The 19,025-nt window shown below is 34.2% G+C and overlaps 1 protein-coding gene and 1 long non-coding RNA gene across 16 annotated transcripts in view; both read right to left on the bottom strand.

The window, feature by feature from the left end:
- Positions 1–6,627: 6,627 nt before the first annotated feature.
- On the bottom strand, positions 6,628–9,028 carry LOC148779229 (uncharacterized). Its single transcript, XR_016046959.1, has 2 exons — positions 8,190–9,028; positions 6,628–7,009 (listed from the first exon to the last, which is right to left on the bottom strand). It is a non-coding gene; the product is annotated as an uncharacterized LOC148779229 (long non-coding RNA).
- Positions 9,029–13,871: 4,843 nt separating this feature from the next.
- The window catches only part of LOC18442442 (Ankyrin repeat family protein with DHHC zinc finger domain-containing protein), a 34,671-nt gene continuing 29,517 nt past the window's right edge, over positions 13,872–19,025 (bottom strand). For 5 of the 15 annotated variants that reach the window (XR_016046956.1, XM_088855011.1, XM_088855010.1 and 2 more), the window contains 6 exons: positions 17,107–17,167; positions 16,302–16,379; positions 16,047–16,148; positions 15,730–15,808; positions 15,468–15,616; positions 13,872–14,653 (listed from right to left, as the gene is read on the bottom strand). Coding sequence is in view for 7 of the 15 variants with exons in the window: in XM_088855011.1 (XP_088711137.1) it covers positions 14,468–14,653; positions 15,468–15,616; positions 15,730–15,808; positions 16,047–16,148; positions 16,302–16,379; positions 17,107–17,167 (655 nt within the window). In the remaining 8 variants the exon portion in view is untranslated. Of the gene's footprint in view, positions 14,654–15,467; positions 15,617–15,729; positions 15,814–16,046; positions 16,149–16,269; positions 16,380–17,106; positions 17,168–19,025 lie in introns of all 15 variants that reach the window. The other 10 variants (XR_016046954.1, XM_088855013.1, XM_006852658.4 and 7 more) reach the window with 5 other exon arrangements.

The following is a 19,025-nucleotide window of genomic DNA, read 5'->3' as shown; positions in this document are numbered from 1 at the left end:
TGTTTGGTACACGGATTTTAAAGCATAGATTCTTAATATATTGGATATTGTCAAAATCCATCGTTTGAATTGTTTAATACCTGAGATACTTAAAATCAGAAAATCAAAATCAAGAAAATAAGACCTATTTTGCATGATTTCATTTCCACACCAAAACTTATCTTCTCTTTTTGCATTTTCTCTTTTTGCATTTTCAAGGTCTATGTATTTCACTAACCGGGTAGCTGCATCTCTGCACCTTTGCTTATCTTCCTCACTAACATCTTCCAATTGTCTAATACTCAGTATGTTTTCTGCCGTTTTTGCAGATTCTTTTTGGAGAGCACAGGCAAGTATCATAAAAAGTTTGGGGCACATCCTAGTCTGTAGGTCTGCCATGGATGAGGGGTCAAATATTCTTCCATATTTCCACATCTTTCTTGCATGTCCGGCTTGTGGATCCTTCATATACTTGATAACCTTAATCAAGGCTTGAATTTGTCTGTCATATCGATCTGTCCGAATGGCTGTCAGCAATATCTCAGTTAACAATTGAGTGACCTACAAAGCCTGCAGAAGATAGGCAGTATATGCATTCGAGTATGTGACAGATGGAGATCATACAGAAACTTTTTCAAGTTTTCTGCCGCGTTATCTCCATTGCTACAATACAGAATTCGATATAGTGTTGCTTTGAAGAGATCACTAAGAGAAAATTGCCTCTGTATGGTTGTCATTACATCATCGTTTGGGGTTATTCCGGATACTGTGCACCTTTTGGTGTAGAAGTTAGAATATCCATCTTTAATATGGTTCCATGCCTTTCCATAATTCTCAGGAGACCTTGTGAACAGACGCAAAACTGAGGCTGCAATAAATGCGTAAGCCTTGGCATTCTCAGTTAGTGAAGCAGACTAGGAAACCTCTGGTGTTACTCCTGTTCATGTGATGGTTTCATCATCAAGATCTGAATACTCTTGATCCAAAAGAGTCTCTATTGGACAATCATCAGGGAACACATATGGTGTACTTTCCATTCCTGGTTCTCTCAGCTGATATGCTAATACAAATATTGCTCCAATGCTTTCTTGGGAGACTTCTGATCCTAATCGATGTAAAAATGACTTCGCGAGTTGACAGTATCCTCTTCATTGAGACGTCCTAATAAGGGTTTGAAAACTCGGCGAGTCGAACCGGATTTGCCCGGTTCAACTCGAGAATAGGCAGACCTCATGCCGGTTCCACTACAATACAGGGCGTTTCCCAATAGTGAATCACCGAGTCATTGTTGAGACTCGTCCAAGAATACGGGCTGTACAGTGTTCTTCATGATTTTCATGGTTTTTTGTCATTTTCTTATCATTTTTCATCTTTTTCAGCTCTATAATCGAATCTTGCAAGCTTTATTTTAAATTTTTCAGTCAATAAAAGGTAGTAAGAATCACCGATTTTGATCAAAAAAATTTGGATATGTGAAGAAACCAAAAAAAGTTCTAGGGTTTCACCATTTCTTTGATTTCAAGCAAAAGAGGGCATCATTTTTTGTAAAATCTAAGGGTAATTAATCGTAAGAGTGTTGTTCAGACGTTTTTGTTCATAATTTGTGAGTGTTTTGGACGAATACATATCTAATTTGAATTTGAATTTGAAGCCATGGGTGCACGAAAAACAAGTAGGAACTGCGTTTTTTTTTTTTTTTTCCGCCATTCTATTAAATTCACTCGATATTTTACAAATAATATGTTAAATTTATAGGTTTTTGATTCGTTATAGTGTTGTTTATCATCACATGTATTCAATTTGACTTTATTTATTCAATTTGAGTTTGATTTTTGAGAAAAAAAGACTGATGTCTGTGAAGAAAAAATGGACTGCGTTTTTTTTATTTTTTTCCGCCATTCTATCAATTTTACTCAATATTTTATAAATAATGTGTTAAATTTATAGGATTTTGATTCGTTATAACGTTGTTTATCATCACATATATTTAATTTGATCTGATTTATTCAATTTGAGCTTGATTTTTGAGATTGAATGACTGATGTTTGTGAAGAACTGTGTTTTTTTTTTCTTCTCAATTCAATCGATTTTATTTAATATTTTGATAATAATGTGTTAATATTATAGGGCTTCGATTTCTTATAGTGTTGTTTATCAAAACATGTATTCAATTTGATGTAATTTATTCGATTTGAGGCGGATTTTTGAGTTGGAATGACTGATGTTAGGTGGGTCTGTGAAGAACTGTGTTTTTTTCTTTTTTTTTAATTCATGACCAATTTTTTTGAAAAATCTTGATTTTTCGAAAAATTGTGACTAATTTTTTATTATCATGAAGAATTAAACAATATTTTTAAATTTTATTGTTAAATTTTTAGTTCAAAAAATTGCATGTTAGATTATTTATGCAAAAAAATACATGTTCTTATATTTTTAATGCAAAACTGTATTTTTTAATTTGTCGTTAATGCAAAAAAATACATTAACAAACACATGCTGTTAAATTGTATTATATTTTTAATATAGTTTTGCATTAAAAATGTATTTTTAATATTTTAAATTTTTAATGCAAAAAATACATGTTGTTAAACTGTATTATCATGAGAAATTAAAGTGAATATCCTTGTAAAAAATCGTAGCATTTATGATAATTATATTATCTTGTATTTTTCAATTTTATTATTAAAATTTTAATGCAAAAAATATATGTTCTTGATAATTGACTTGTAGCCATGTTTGGAACTTGTATTTTTTAGTATCTTGCATATTTGTAATTGAGATGTACGACTATTTGTGATCATTTCAATTGAGTTGGGAATATGCCCACTATATCATTGTAAATTTTATTTGTGGCATTGTGAACGACTATATCATTATAAATGTGTTTTGAGTCAAATATAAGTGTAGTGGCATTATGGAAGACTATATTATTGTAATTTTTTTCTTGATTCTAAGTGTGGCTTATACAGACTTTTTTTATCTATAATGTTGCATAAATATTTTTTTTTCTCAGTAGGAACTAATTCATGTTTGTCGAAATGAAGATTTGTGACAAGTCCATATGTATTGGCATTGTGAATTACTATACCATTGTAAATATTTTTTTTTATTGATACTATATCAATGTACATTTTTTGTTCTATATGTAATGCCTGATATAGGCTATTTTTATCTATAATATTGCATAAATAAATTATTTTTCCCAGTAGGAACTAAAATATTTTTGTCAAAAGAAATATTTTGCATTAACAACAAATATAACTTCATGAACTACCCCTACATATTATCACTACACATGATGATTATTTTTCATGTTGAACTATCAGGTTAATTTTTAACCTTTTACATATTAAAACAGTTGAACCATGACAAGATCTGCGGAAGACCCTGTATGGGAACATGGGGTCAGACTTGATCCCAACAAAAAAACAAAATTATTTGTATTTACTGCCAAAGAGTGATAAGTAGTGAGGTACATAGGTTCAAGCAACACTCGGCAGGGGTTAAAGGAGATGTTTCTGCGTGCAATAGTATCCCTAATAATGTAAAAAAGCAGATGACGACATTTCTCAAGGCTACCAAAGGTAAAAAAATTGTAAAGCAGAGGATGGATGATGAGATAGCTAGTATATATACGCCATCAAGTGGGAATGATCCAGAAGAATAATATAATAATGACTTGGAGATGGCCACAAGAATGAGTTTACAAGAAACATACCAGAGGGAACGCGAGTTTAGAATGCCTGGTGGTTATGACATGGGCATGTATGATGGGCCTAGCTCAGACATGCATGACGGTCCAGCTCGAGTATGTATGGTGGGCCCATCTCAAATATGTATGGAGGGGTTCGTGGCAATATGTATCAAGAGGAATCCGATGTTGAAGAAATTATTTCTAGTTTATCGAGGAGTGCCAATATTGCAGGTCATGGTCGTATAGACCCATTTCTCTCAAAACCTAAGTTAGAACATATGACTTTCAAATGCATGGTGAACGGTACGAAAAACATGTTGGGCAAATATGTTGGTAAATAGTTATACGATAAAGGGATCCCCTTTGATGCAACCAATAGCCGATATTTTCCACTTATGGTCAACGCAATCCAGAGAGCCGGGCCAGGGGTAAAACCCCCAACGACATATGAGCTCAGTGGGCCAATATTGGATGAAGAGGTGGAGGAAGTTAGAAAGTGGATTGAAGAATATAAACAGAGTTGGCCAAGAACAGTTATTATTCTCATGAGTGATGATTGGTTGAATAAAGTTAGCAAAAAAGAGTTTTTAAACTTCTTGGCCTATTCTCCAAAAGGTACAATTTTTTTGTCTAGCAAAGACGTATCAAGGACGAAGAAGGATGCAAACTTCTACGTACGACAATATGATCAGATAGTGGAGGAGGTGGGAGATAAGCATGTAATCTAGTTTATTACGGACAATGCGCATACATGTGTTTCTACGGGCAGCAAGTTAATGGATAAAAGAAAGCATCTAGTATGAATCCCGTGTGCTACACACAGCATTGATCTTATGTTAGAGGAGATCGGTGTGATCAAAATTGTGAAGGAGACTCTGCAGGAAGCGAGGTTGGTGTCAAGATTTATATATAACCATTCTAAAATTTTATTTTTGTTCAGAGAACAGTCTAAGAAAAAAGGGATATTCAGGCCTGCCATAACCCACTTTGGGACAGATTACGTGGCTGTGGACTCCATTTGGGAATCTGAAGGTGTAATAAAGATATTGTTTACCAGTGAAGAGTGGTTAAATGACCGCCTCTCGAAGTCCAGTTTCGGGCTAAAAGTGGACGACATAGTCTCAAATAGGAGGTTATGGTCTCGATGTTCCAGTATCGTAGAGGTTACTGCCCTTTGGTCATGGTGTTAAGAATGGTGGATGTTGACAAGAAAGCTACCATGGGCATCTTTTATGAAAGTATCGAGAGGACCAAATCAGCTATTGGGGAGAAGTGTAGCTTTGCTAGTAAAATAATCGAGATTATAGAAAGGTGGAACACAAAATTTGGGAGTCTAACTCATTATGCAGGTAAATATATATTTATACCATTAGAATATTTCATTCTAAATTATTTTCTATAAAATATTAAATTACATTTCTCTATCTATATATTTTCTAGACTACTTCAATCCAAAATTTTTCTATTTGATATCTGAACATCCCCACAAGATTATGGTAGGGGTCAGATGCATTATTGCCAGGTTGGAAAGAAGCCATCAAAACCAGATAGCAACAATACAATAGGTATTATTTCATATTTGGGTAAGAACTTGATTGAGTTGTTATATTTATGAGGAATAATGCACTAAAACAAAATATTTTGTTTTAGCTTGCTATGTATAAGGACGCTATTGGATCCTTCAGAACTAGACTTGCCAAGAATTCTCGAATTAAGATGGATCCAGGTTATCCCCTAACTAATATTTTGTTTATTCATATATTTAATCTTATTAATTGTTCTTGCCTTTACAATGCTTTTTACATTTTAATCCAGCTGAATAGTGGGAGATATATGGTAGTGATGCACCTCACATAAAGAAGATAGCAATCAAGGTGCTCTCGCAGACATGTTTTGCTACTGGTTGCGAGTGAAACTTGAGTACGTTCCAATGGTTGCACACTACTAGAAGGAATTGACTCGCTTTGGAGAAGCTTCATAAACTAGTCTACGTTCATTACAACTTAAACCTCCGAGAGCGACAAATAAGAGGGAAGCTTGAAGACTATAGGCTGATAGACTTGGACATAATATTTTGTCACAGATACAGTAGAACAATAGGTAGTAGAAGAAGATGAGTCAGTGTAGCATAAGAGAGCGTTCCTTGAGGTTATCGGTGAGAAAGATCTTGAAGAAGGTGATGAGCAGCATGAAAGAGGAAGCATCTCGCCAACATATCCACAATTCGTCGGAGATGCCAGTGATATTACACCTAATGAGGGAGAGTGGGAAGGGGGTCTAAGGGAAAATGAGAGAGATGATGATTCTACGGCCACCCAATCCCAGCCAAATTATTCACATATTGAGTCTCAACAACAAGAAGGTAGGGATGAGCATGATAGTGTAGGTAAGCATGAAGGATGAACAAGCTTCAGAGATTTTGGATTAAGACCACAACAAAACACTAACACTCAAGGATTTGAGTATAGTTAGGTGCCTACTAATTTGGATGATTCGTTTTAGAACGAGTCAATGAATTGTCACACGAATTCAATCAATGGCACCAACGTGACCAAGATGAAGAACGACATCGTCTATCATTTTATCTTTAGATCGTATGTTACAAATTGTATGCTTTATTGTAGTCCATGTAAGATGATATACTTAATCCATGATAATTCTATGTTTATCCTTTTGTGTGATTTAAATAAATGTTAAATAGTAGTTCATGCAGGGAAAAAACATACCAATCTTCGCATATTCACGCAAAGAAATGAAAATTCTTAATGGAGTACCCTCATTTCTTATTGAATTACTAAAAAACAACATTTATAATGAATTTTAATAATTTTTTCGGATTTTTTTATAGTTTAATCTGATCGATTCAGTCGATTCCTGATTCGGATCGTCGATTCACAGATTCGGATGGGTTTTTGATATGCCCGATCTGGGTCACTGATCTGCTTTTTAAACCATTGGTCCTAACCACTCATCGTCCATAAAATCTTTAGTTGGTCCATCTTGGTTTACATTTGGTAGATTGGAAACATCTTCTTGTATAGGCGGAAGTTGAAGTTCCTCTCATAAAAAAGTATGTCTTTTTGATACATCATCTTTGCTTGTGACAGGGGAAGTGTATTCTCTGGGAATAATTCCGACATATTGTTCCGTTGGTTGTGAAGCTGCAGGGGTCTGTGCCATCGCACGATTCCGAAGAGTTTGTTGAACACGTTTGATTCTTTCTTGAAGTTCTGAAGCGTTCATATTGCTAGTTAAGATTGCTCTTCTCAACCTCTACAGTATGCTCACTACCCTTTTAGAGACTTGGGCTTGCTGCGGTAAGAGCCTGTTTGATAACTGGAAGCAAGTTCATGAATTGTAAATTGAAAGTTTTTCGTGAACCGTAAATTAAAAGTTATTTAAGAAATTCTGGGTTTCTGTGTTTGATACTCATTGGTAAGTTAAGTTCTTGGTTTCTATATTTGATAAATGATAACCTTTGATACTCATTGGTAAGTTAAAAAGTTTTTGGTTTCTATATTTGATAAATGATAACCTCTTGGAACGTTAAATAATAGACAAGATGTAAAATGTAAAAATTGAGACTAGATATTGTTTATTTTTTATTAATTTTTTTAAATTTTATATTTTAGGATAAAATATCAATTGAAATTAAAGCACATTGGATTGAGAGAAGCACGTTGGATTGAGAGAGAGAAAAACTCTTCCATGAATAATTCTTTACCGCAAATGTGAAACTGAAATTGAATCGACTTTTTTCAAAATTAAATAAAAATGCAATGAACAAGACCATGCCAAGAGAAGCATGCAAACCACGCTTTGGATTGAGAGAGAGAGAGTGAATAACTCTTCCATGAATAACTCTTTACCGAAAATGTGAAACTGAAATTGAATTTATTTTTTTTCAAAATTAAATAAAAATGCAATGAACAAGACCATGTCAAGAGAAGCATGCAAACCACGCTCTACAAGAAGTATAAGTTTGTAAGAAAACAGAGATAATCCATTTTCCATATAAGTCACAGCCTAGCGAATTCTTCCATGAATCAATAACTGTTTACCTCAATATAAGACTGAATCAATAGCTGCTCCCATGAACCAAATATAATACCGAACCAAATAGATTTTTGGCAAACCAATAAACAAAAACAAAAGAATGTGACAAACAAAAAGAAAAGAATGAGACATGCTATTTCAATATATAAGCATGCAAACCGTGCTGTAAGAGCTTAATCTACAAATTTAAGAGTGGCAAATCCAAAGGGTTGATGTTTCGTTTTGAGAAAATCTTTTAAGAAAATGAGAAAACAATGTTAAACAAGCAAATTCTCAAAATTTAACCATGCACTGCCAAATAATGGAAAAAATTATCATGGGGCAAAAGGATATCCAATTCAGTTCTCAAACAAAGATTGCAGGAGCAATCCAATTTAGGGTAAAAGTAGACCAAGTGAGAAGAAAGAAAAAAGAAAAGAAAAGAGAAGAAGAAAAAGAACAAGAAAAAGAAAGGATTCACCTTGGAGACAGTTGATGGGTGAAGAGAGAGAAACGGCATGTTGGTGGTGGGGCTGCCAATTCTGTGGCATCGGAGAAGAGAGAGAAGAAGATGCATCCCCTGGAACAATACTCTTCTTTTCTTCTTCTTCACCAACACCACCACATTCCATTAAACCCAACTAAATTACCCCCAAAAAATGAGACATACAATGCCCTAAATCAATCAGCCTTTATTTTAAATCAATTCAGAAGAATTACAGAACCGATCCCTTGAATTGAAAACGGTGAATGCATAATCCGCGTTTTTGAGCATCCACATTTTCTATAGGAAAGGGTAAAAGCCCTTAGAGAGAGAGGGGGGCGGGGCGTTACACAGGGAAAAGGGGCACATTTTCTATAGGAAAGGGTAAAAGCCCTTAGAGAGAGAGAGGGGGGCGTTACACAGGGAAAAGGAGGGGCACATTTTCTATAGGAAAGGGTAAAAGCCCTTAGAGAGAGAGGGGGGCGTTACACAGAGAAAAGGGGCAGATGAGATCGAGGTTCAGACCTCGTTCGCCGCAGCTGCTGAAATAAACTGGTGACAAATAAACGAGATGAGCAAACCCTAGGGAGCAGAGAAGGGTCTGGCTGAGCGGCGTGGTGCGGCTCAGCGGCCGGCGAAGAACAGAAGAAGAGGCACAATTTTTATCGGGGGGTGAAGTTTTATAAAATCTTCCCATTTAAAGTTCCGACGGTTTGGTCGCAACTTTTTTAACCCACAAAGAGGGGAAGATGATTAGTAAACTGAAGTTCCCTACTTGAACCCTCTGTTTTTTGTTTTTAAACCCGCAAAGAGGGGAAGATGATCTCAACATCCCTACTTAATCCCTCTCCTCCTTTTTTTTTATTTTTATTTTATTTCTACTTATTATTATTATTTTTTTATCTGACACAGAACATGAACATATTAGGTAAGTTCCACGTTTCTGAAGGCCTTTCTTTTATCAAACACGCAAAAGTACCTTAGGGTTGTTAATTTTTTTTTCTATTAAAAAAAACTATTACAAATTTTAAGTTTTAGGGAGAAAAAGCATATTAAAATTTTAGTGAGAGGAAATATCTTAAAATTTTAAAAAGAGAGTATCAATTTTTTTAGAGAGATGAATATCTAAATTTTAGAGTGAAAAACTCTCACAGATGTTAACTTTTAAAGAGAGAAAGTATGTTAAAATTTTTAGAAAGAGAGAGTACCAAAAATTTTTAGAGAAAGAAACTATTTCAACAAAATTTTAGAGAGAGAAACTATATCAAATTTTAAGTTTTAGAAAGAAACCTATCATATTTTAGAGAGAGAAAGTATATGCAAAATTTTAAAGAGAGTAACTATTTCAAAATTTTTAAAGAGAGAAACAATCTTATATTTTAATTTTTAGATAGAGAAACTATATCAAATTTTAGAAAGAGTACCTAAAAAATTTTAGAATAGAAACTATCGCAAAAAATTTTAGAGTGAGAAACTATATCAACTATTAAGTTTTAGAGAGAAAAAATCTTGTTAAAATTGTAGAGAGAGAAAATATTATTAAAATTGTAGAGAGAGAAAGTATTTTTAAACTTTTAGAGAAAAACTATTATAAATTTTAGAAAGATAAACTGCCAAAATTTTTTTAGAGAGAGAAATATCTCATTTTTTAGAGAGAGAAAAATCTCGAATTTTGAATTTTAAAAAGAGAAAATATATTAAAATTTTAGAGAGAGAAACTACTTAAAGATTTTTAGAGAGAGAAACTATCTCAAAATTTTTAGAGAAAGAAACTATCACAAAATTTATGTTTTAGAGAGAAAAAGTATATTAAAATTTTCGAGAGATAAACTATATGAAATTTTAAAGGGAAAAGTTCATATAGAGCCGAGGCTCTAAACAATCAAATTTGAGCCTACCTCAAAAATTTCATTGGAAGAGGTTGTTTTGATGCCCAGATATCTTCAAATCGATCATCTTGACATCAAGATGCATGGACATGAGAAAAAAATAGATTTTTAAGTTCTGAAAATAGTATATTTTGTAACGTATTTTTGGGTCGTCAATCTTTAAGATTTTAAAGTTTTTATAGATCTGTCGATCTATACTATTTTTAAAGTTTTAAATTTTATAAATAAATATAAAAATATATTTTAAGGCTATTACAAAGATTTCTAATGTTGAAACCACATTCCTCGACATTATTTGAAGGTAGGCTCTAATTTGATTGTTTAGAGCCTAGGCTTTATACAAACTGCACCCAACTTTAAATAGAGAAAGCCTATGAAATTTTTAGAGAGAGAAACTATCGTAAAATTTAAGTTTTAGAGAGAGAAAGTATCTCAAATTTTAAACTTTGGATAGAGAAAGTATATCAAAGTTTAGAGAGACACTATATCAAATTTTAAAGAGAGAAACTATTTCAAAATTTTAGAGAGAGAAACTATCTCAATCTTGAAGTTTTAGAGCGAGAAAGCATCTTAAAATTCAAGAGAGTAACTATATCAAATTCTAGAGAGCGAGCACATAAAAATTTTTAGAGAGAGAAACTATCGCAAAATTTTTAGAGAAAAATTATCTCAAATTTTAGCTTTTAGAAAGAGAAAATATCTTAAAATTTGAGAGAGAAATTATATCTTATTTTAGAGAGCGAAACTACTTAAAAATGTTTAGAGAGAGAAACTATCTCAAAATCATTAAAGAGGGGAACTATCTCAAGTTTTAAATTTGAGAGAGAGAGAGTATCTTAAAATTTTATAAAGAGAAACTATATTAAAATTCAGAGAGAGTTAAAGCACCTAAAATTTTTAGAGAGAGAAATTATCTCCAAATTTTTAGATAGACATTTTTAAATTTTAAATTTTGGATAGAAAGTATATTAAATTGTAGAGAGACAAACCATATCAAATTTTAGAGAGACAAACTATATCAAATTTTAGAGAGAGAAACTATCTCAAAATTTTTATAGATACACTCCCAAATTTTGAGTTTTAGAGAAGGAAAGTATATAAAAATTTAGAGAGAGAAATTGTATCAAGTTTTGTTACCAAACAATGGCATATAAGTGATTGCAAGGAATCCATCAATTTTGTATAGTGTATCCAAACAAGAGATTTGAAGAATCCATGACAAAAATCCTTAATATTGAAAATCCGTAGATTTTTTTGGATTTCAAATATTTAAGATTCCTAATTCCTCCTATCCAAACAGGCCAAGGGCCTGGTTTCTATAAAGTTGCAACCTTAAACAATCCAATTAAAGCGCACCTTCAAATTATATCATAACATGTAATTTTGGTGAAAAAACTTATTAGGGTTATATCAAAATCTATTTATATATATAATTATAAAATTTTGAACTCCAAAAATAGTTAAAATCAAGTAGATCTACAAACATATGAAAATCTTGAAAATGGATGGTCTAGATAATGTATTGCAAGATGCGCTATTCTTCCATATTTATACATCTTAATGTCGAGATGACCAATTAGAAGTTTTTTCAAAATTAAAACTAACATTTTCTGATAAATTTTTGATGTGCATCTGTACTTTGCAACGTTATATAAATCATTCCCCTTTCCCAAAATATAAAGCCTATTATAACTTCGTTGTATCTTTTATTTACGAAATGACATCCTTGACACTACTCAAAAAATGCCATTTTTATTTACTCTACCCTTTACCATGGTCAGCGTTTAAAAACCCGACTTGGATAGCTAAATCAGGTACTTCCCCACTTGAGCAACATACAAGGAAAAGCAACAATATATAGAAAAATATAATCACAGACTGGGAATTAAGGATTGGATTTCATCTGTTAGGAAGCACAAATATATAGAATATTTTAGGGAGAAAAATAATAGAAAAAGAGGGCAAAAAAATAAACAATGAATCTTAGATATTTTTGGTTTTGATTTAGAAAGATTTGTTGGGACTTTTGCTGATCAATGCGATGGAAATATTAGAGGGAAATTTTAATGACTTCAGTGAAACAATGAAAGAGAAATCAAGCCATGAAGGTTAGAGCTTTTATTTGAATATTGTCCTTGAACAAGCTTTTGGCAACAGATGTTTTAAGGAAGAGAGGTAAAATCCTGTCTAATGTATGTTAACAAAGATGAAGAACAGCTAATCATCTATTCTTGCAGTGAGATTATGTAATATAAATATGGCGATGTGTTGTTGATTTGTTAGGCATGCAAACTACTGTTCCGGTGCGGGCTGGGGATGTGTTCTCTTAGTGGAAAATAGCTTGGTCATGATGAAAAAGTTTGGCTAATACAGAAAACATACGAGGGTAGGTTTTGTTGGATTTGTGGAAGGAGAGAAATAGAAGATGTTTTGAAAGTGCAAATAAAGAGAAAGATGATCTATGTGAGAAAATACGAGTTACATTTGCGGAGTGCTATCAATAAGTAAAGAGTGGCACGAAGTGATCTAAGATATATAATATTAATGAGTTAATCAAGGAAAGATCTATGGGCAAGAGAAATTTTTGGTGTAAGGGAGACTCCTTTAGAAGGGTGGATAAAATTAAATTTTGATGTAAATACTCATAGTAATCTAGAGCAGGTTGGGATTGGAGGGGTTATTAGAGACCATAATGGGGCTATTCTTACGGAATATTAAGGACCGGTATGGATTGCAATGGCAAATGAGTCGGAATTAAGGTCTGCTTTTCAAGGAGTTAGCATGGCTAAAGAGTTTAATATGAAAAAGATTGTGGAAGGTGGCTCTTTGAAGATGCGTTTCATGTACGAAGTGTTTGGGAGTGGGAGGGAGTCTCCTAAAAATAATGGAAGAGCGCGCTTCCATCATTTTTTTTATGGAAGGCAATCTTCCAAAGACGTCCCTATTTTGACGTTTAAAAAGTGGCACATGGAAGTTTGGCTTTCCCCTCTACAATGTAAATTTTAAATATGGAAGGAGTTTTTGGGATGTTCAACTCCCAACTTCCAAAAACTTCCCAAAATCAAACATGCCCTGAATGTTACAAGTCATTACGTTTGCTTTTGAAGGAGTTGAAGAATGCATAGAGAGAAAAATTCCATCGCTAATGTTAGCGCTAGTATGCCAAACAATTTTTAAGAGAATAAATGTATCGAAGTTGCAGAATCTATAATTAGGAAGTGATTGTTTTTGTATGATTGTCCTAATGACTATTTCTTTAACAACTGTGATATGTAATTTCTTTGAATAAAAAAATTTGTTAGCTTCCATGGGAAAAGCTAAAAAGAGATCAAATATTCTTGAATTCGTATTCAAAAAAATCCTGAAATTTGGATTCTTTATCTCTTCTATTTCTGTTATTCGTCTCACAAATTATTATAGGGTTATGCTAGAGAACTCCAATGCTAACATATTGAATTAAAATTTGAGTTGTACTGGAAAAAATGGAGAGGGAGAGATTGCAAGAAAAGCGGATAGGATTTTGCGACTTATTGCAAGAAAATAGATGCGCATTTTTGTGGCTAAAAATGACGTTTTAATGAATTTTTTTCACCCAAATGCAACTCTTGATCAAAATAATGATTTTTGGGGCCAAGGGTTTAGTTAGTGTCAAAATCCATAAAAATTAGGTTTAGAAATGGATTATTATTTGAAAAAATAACAAAAAAATGCTAAGAAAACCTTCTGTTTTTTCATGCCAAAAAGAGTACATTGCAAGAACCAGCCAGCACCTCCAGGTCAAAGTCTCAGGTGATTCCAAGAACTCCCACCATTTCTTGAATTCTGGTCATTACATGATAATTGCGGACCCTGCCAATATGGTTGGTCATAATGATTTAAAACCCATTTCTTAATACAAACCACCAAGCAGATGTAAAAAACACAAATCTTATTGTCTTAAATGCGACAGTGACATTGCCTCAACCCTGTCCCTAGAGGGTTCACCACGAGAAGGTAAGAGAACTGCCTTGGCTTGTTGCATTATACACAGAAAAAGCTCAGAGAACTTCATAGCTTGCCGAACAAGAGAGAGAGAGAGAGGGAGAGAGAGAGCCTTATGCATCGATTCCGTTTCAATTTCCTCTAACAGGAAGCTTCCATAAGTGAGAGCATCAACCCCACGATATATACTATGAAGTATCATAGCAGTAGAAAGTCAATTCCTCCCAAATCATCTTTCTTTCCAGCAACCTCTATGGCTTCTTGGCCTGACGATGCAGCTTTCCAAAATCATGAATCCCTAGGTGAGAATTATCGAGCTTCAAGTGCCTTTATTGATGCTTCATTCTTTATCTAAATGCACCGTGGTGAAATCCAAATACATCAGTAGCCCCGATAAAGCAAGTACTATCTTGTAGCCTCTTGCAAGGATGGCCAGGTAACTTCATCATCATTATATCCATGGATAAGGAAGTCAGTGCAATTCTTCCAACATCCATGATTGTACGGGTTTCTGAAGCGACCATCTGGTCCTCTAAGATACGCATAACGACTAGCATTTGCCAATTCATTTGTTGTGATATTGCGTGCGATCTACATGCATGAAACCATAGTTAAGTGGAGATCAAGGAAAGAGCATTTGCAAATAATGCCAATATTTGAAGGCAAGAGAATCCAGGTTGCTCCCGAGATGAGAATAAAGATCAAGATCAATTGAATGACAAAGGAATGAAGAAATGGTTGTCATACATGGGACAAGAAATACATCTATTGCTTAGAGAGTGACACAATAACATGCAAATAGTTTGACAGTTCCCAATTTCAAAAAAAGTAAAAAAGAGCTAATAATTTATCATGCATCTTGAAGCTACGAAACAATAAAAAGTGCTGGAGCATGAAGAAAGAAGTCACAAATATACCAGTCAGGATAGAAGCATGCTACTTAAGCTATATCTAAGAAACACCATACATGTGATATTCAATATTAACCCAAAAATGTCAGAAACTGTATTACAAGATCAAGACTTGAAAATCCAGACGTGGCATGGTTTTGGAAATCCTTTTAGCCTTTGGAGAGACACCAAGATACGCATCCAAGATAAGGAGCATTGGAGAGACCATGCGACTGCAGCAAACTGGGTATTTCCTCATTTTGTGTTAAAAGCCTAAATAATTTGTCATTTAAAAGACACACCAGCTCAAACCCTTCAATTGATATAGGCATCATTTTGTAGCAAGAGTAAGATATGCCATGAAGGGAGAAATAGTATTCATGATAGAAGAATTTCGTTACATATTCAGTACCAACATCCAAGAAGTACAATTAAAACTCATCTCTAGGGTTTTTCTACTCTCATGCTCACTAATGTGACAAATACTACCACCACCATAGTGGGTGTTACAGTACCTGTGAAGCCTGTGCTATGGTCATAGTTGTAGCACCCAACAACACAAGAATGTCCATGGCCAGAAATGCTGCAGCACCTGGATGTCGAGCCACAATGCTATGGGCTTGTGCACCACCAGACGAAGGCAATGGTAAATTACTCCATAGCCCTATTACATTGCACAATGAATTCATCTATCAGCCCGTAAATATATAAAACTGATACCAGATGTGATTTATAGTTCCCTGGATTGTCAACTGTAAGGTAGTTTGGTGGACATACTCTGGAGTGTAATAACAGCTGCAATAGATGATGTTAAAGTTCCCAGACAAACAAACACAAAGAAATCCCACCTATTTCTCTGCACTTAAGTCAACAGCATGTGAATATCAGATGTTAGAGAAAGACACAGCCACAGGTCAAGATAAATATACTATAATCCATTACTAGAAGATATGGTAAGTTCACATCATATGATTTCTATCATAATTATGAGAAAGCACAATCATATTTCATAATTATGAGAAGACACAATCATGTATGTACACATTTTACAAAAGATCGAATTTCAAGGCGATTCTTAAGACCCAAATGCTCACCTTCCCAACACAATTAGATATCCACGGGCAATGATGGTCAAATTGTTCAACACACCGGTTGCAAGTCGAGCAATGTTTGGAGCGGACGGGCCTTATTATCTGCTAAAAGAACTACAGACTAAATCCTACCAAGAATCTTGCTATAATCGTACTCAAAGCAATATAATTCTGTTGACATAAAGAGAGAGGGTGGGTACAAGCTTAGATTTTAATAGAGCATCACCAAAATGGTTATATCAAGCAAGCGTATATTACTTTGCAGGTTGGGCAAAGTTGAGACCAGTTTCCTTCCCAGATCGTGGAGTTGTGAAAATTCAGGTCTAACAAGGGTGCCTGTTACAAAAAAAATCCTAGATTGTGTAACTACATAAGAAAATAACAAACACTACTGCAGGAATTTCCAAGCAAAAAACACAAGAAATAAATAGGTTAATGTTCAAATACTAGGGGCTGTCACTTGATGTGATGGTAAAAGGCTCGGGTAGCCAGCGCAAGAGCGCGAGTTCGAGTCCTGAGAGCGGCCACTTTGTGCATATACCAAAGGTTGGGACCGTTTCTAGCTTACCCCTCCCGGGACCCTGCTTAGGTGGGACCAGCACCAGGTTACGGCCCTAATGTTCAAATACTAATGGACTAGTAACAGGGAGAAAGAGAATCCAACAAATGGTCAGAGTCAAGGAAAAAACATGACAACTTCCCAAGTTCCAATCAAATGAAATAGAAACCTTATCGCAGCATACCAATAGAAATGTCGTATCAGAAGAATGGGAACACCATGGGAACTGAGAAAGAGTCAATAGTTGAAATGATTGATACTTTGCATGTTTCAATCATGTTGAAATAAAGTTAAATAGTTAAAAAAGTCTCAATTACCAAGGAAGAAAGACCTCTATACTGTGAAAAATATTTAGGAATTTGATATGGCTCAACAAAAAAGCTGGTTGGTTGGTAGAGACATTAAAACACATATCATTATTCAATTAAAAAAAGGAACTCCACAGAAAATAAAAAATGATTAAAAAACTTCATACAAAGCATTAAAATTACAATAATCACTTACATCTTCATGCTTGCCATTTGTAGAATGTGCTGAACTCATTCTTGTGTAACCTGGATCCTTCCTGCAAAAGAATATCAAGAGCAGTACGGAGCCATCTTTATAAATAGTTGGATACATAGAACCATAGAGGTAAGAATAGGAGGTGATCTTCAAGTACGCAAAGCAAGAAGCTGCGGTTGTAGCAAAAAATTCCTTTATCTTCGACAAAAAAATTACCAAAATTTAATAATTATAGGGAAAAACAAAATGAATACAAACAGATGGTAAAGCTCAGAACCAGTAGACTCAAGATGAAATTTCTTTAAACTCACTGCAAAGAAACAACTGTTCACATTGCTGGATTATACCTTTGCAGATGAAAACAAGTATCGACCATCCCAGAAAATTACCCAGGTTAAACGTAAATGCGGTTAAGCATAACCTGAATTTTTTTCTTCTCTTTTGATAAATCTCAAACAAGAGGACTTGTGTAGAAGAAACTAAAGAAACATATTGGACGTTTTTTTTTTTCTTTCGGGGTTAGGTATGCGGTGGTGGCTACACCTTGGACGCTGCAGCCCATAAACACTCTAATCAATGAGTGGCCACTGTGTGCTTCATAACACAGAAAATAACAATTCACTCTAAAATTGTTTTTAATATTTACCATTTAGAGGAAGAAGGATAAAAATATGCACAATTTCCATACATAGTCAATGAAGAATTCTGAAAGATATGGAAGACACTACTTAAGAGTACCATAGCTAATATCAACATAGGGGAAAGTGTACATAGGATTGATTACGTGCGATCCCAACTGAATATTAGTGTTCCCTTGATAACTTAAACTAGTAAAATCAATCAATCGAGATCCCCCTAGAACTTCAATGCACTCAGTGAACGATATGAGCAGCTAAACTCAAATTGCAATTAAAAAATAGAACTCCTTTGTTTAAAGATCACCAAGGGAATAGGTGAAATTTGTTTCAGTTCTATGAATGCAATACACTAAGCCTGTTGCATACATTTCTTGGTTCAATTCAAAGGACAAACTACAGCCACTAATTACCCTTTTTTTAGGGGTCAGCGGCATGCAATTGGTAAGGAGAGAAAGTCCTAAATGGAAAATTACCTTGATTGTCAAACCTTATCTCTCTGTCTACATTTTTCTTTTTTTGGGGTAGTGCAATGGTAGGAATTGAACTTAAGATGTAGCATTGCTTGACAAATCTCTCTTTATCAACATCTTTTCAATAAATATCACATCATGCTCCAAATGCTCACATGTCTCTCTTTATCTCACTCTACCCATCCCAATCTCTTTAATACTCCCAAGTTATATGTTTTTGTCTTTCTCCAATATCTCTCTCTCTCTATGTCGCTATCAATGGAACTAAACCTTTTTCTTTTATAAAATCGATCCATCTCTAATATATAATAGAAATGATAAAAACTTATAAGAATATAAAAATGCTAAGATAATAGTATGGCTGAACTTAAGGCATGTAATTATCTATGCAATAAACTGGAAACAAGGGAAGGTGACAAAGATGTTTTCAAATTAACAAAAATGAAAGAGAGGAAGTGTAGGGACTTAGACCGTATTAAATGCATTAAGAATGAGGATCAAAGAGTCTTGGTGAAGGATGGCGAGGTCAATGGAAGGTGGAGAGTTTATTTTCAAAAATTGTTAAATGACACATATTGGGAACACATCGGTAGGATGAACCATAGTTGTTGGAGATGGAAGAGGGATCGATTCGAGATTTGCCGAACCGCCCTATAGTGGAAGCTCCTAGGGGTTAGGATCGGTGTCTGTACAATGAACAAGACAAGGAACGAGATCCTTAGGTTTATGGGAGCGAGATCCCCATGTCAATGGGTTCAACGTTTTGACTTGTAGGAATCTAAGCTTCACTATACATAAAAATGAGTTTGTC

Source organism: Amborella trichopoda, chromosome 13 (assembly GCF_054954075.1).
Source record: "Amborella trichopoda isolate Santa Cruz 75 chromosome 13, AtrichopodaSantaCruz75HAP2 v2.0, whole genome shotgun sequence".
NCBI lineage: Eukaryota > Viridiplantae > Streptophyta > Magnoliopsida > Amborellales > Amborellaceae > Amborella > Amborella trichopoda.
This window is presented reverse-complemented; position numbering and strand designations above follow the sequence as displayed.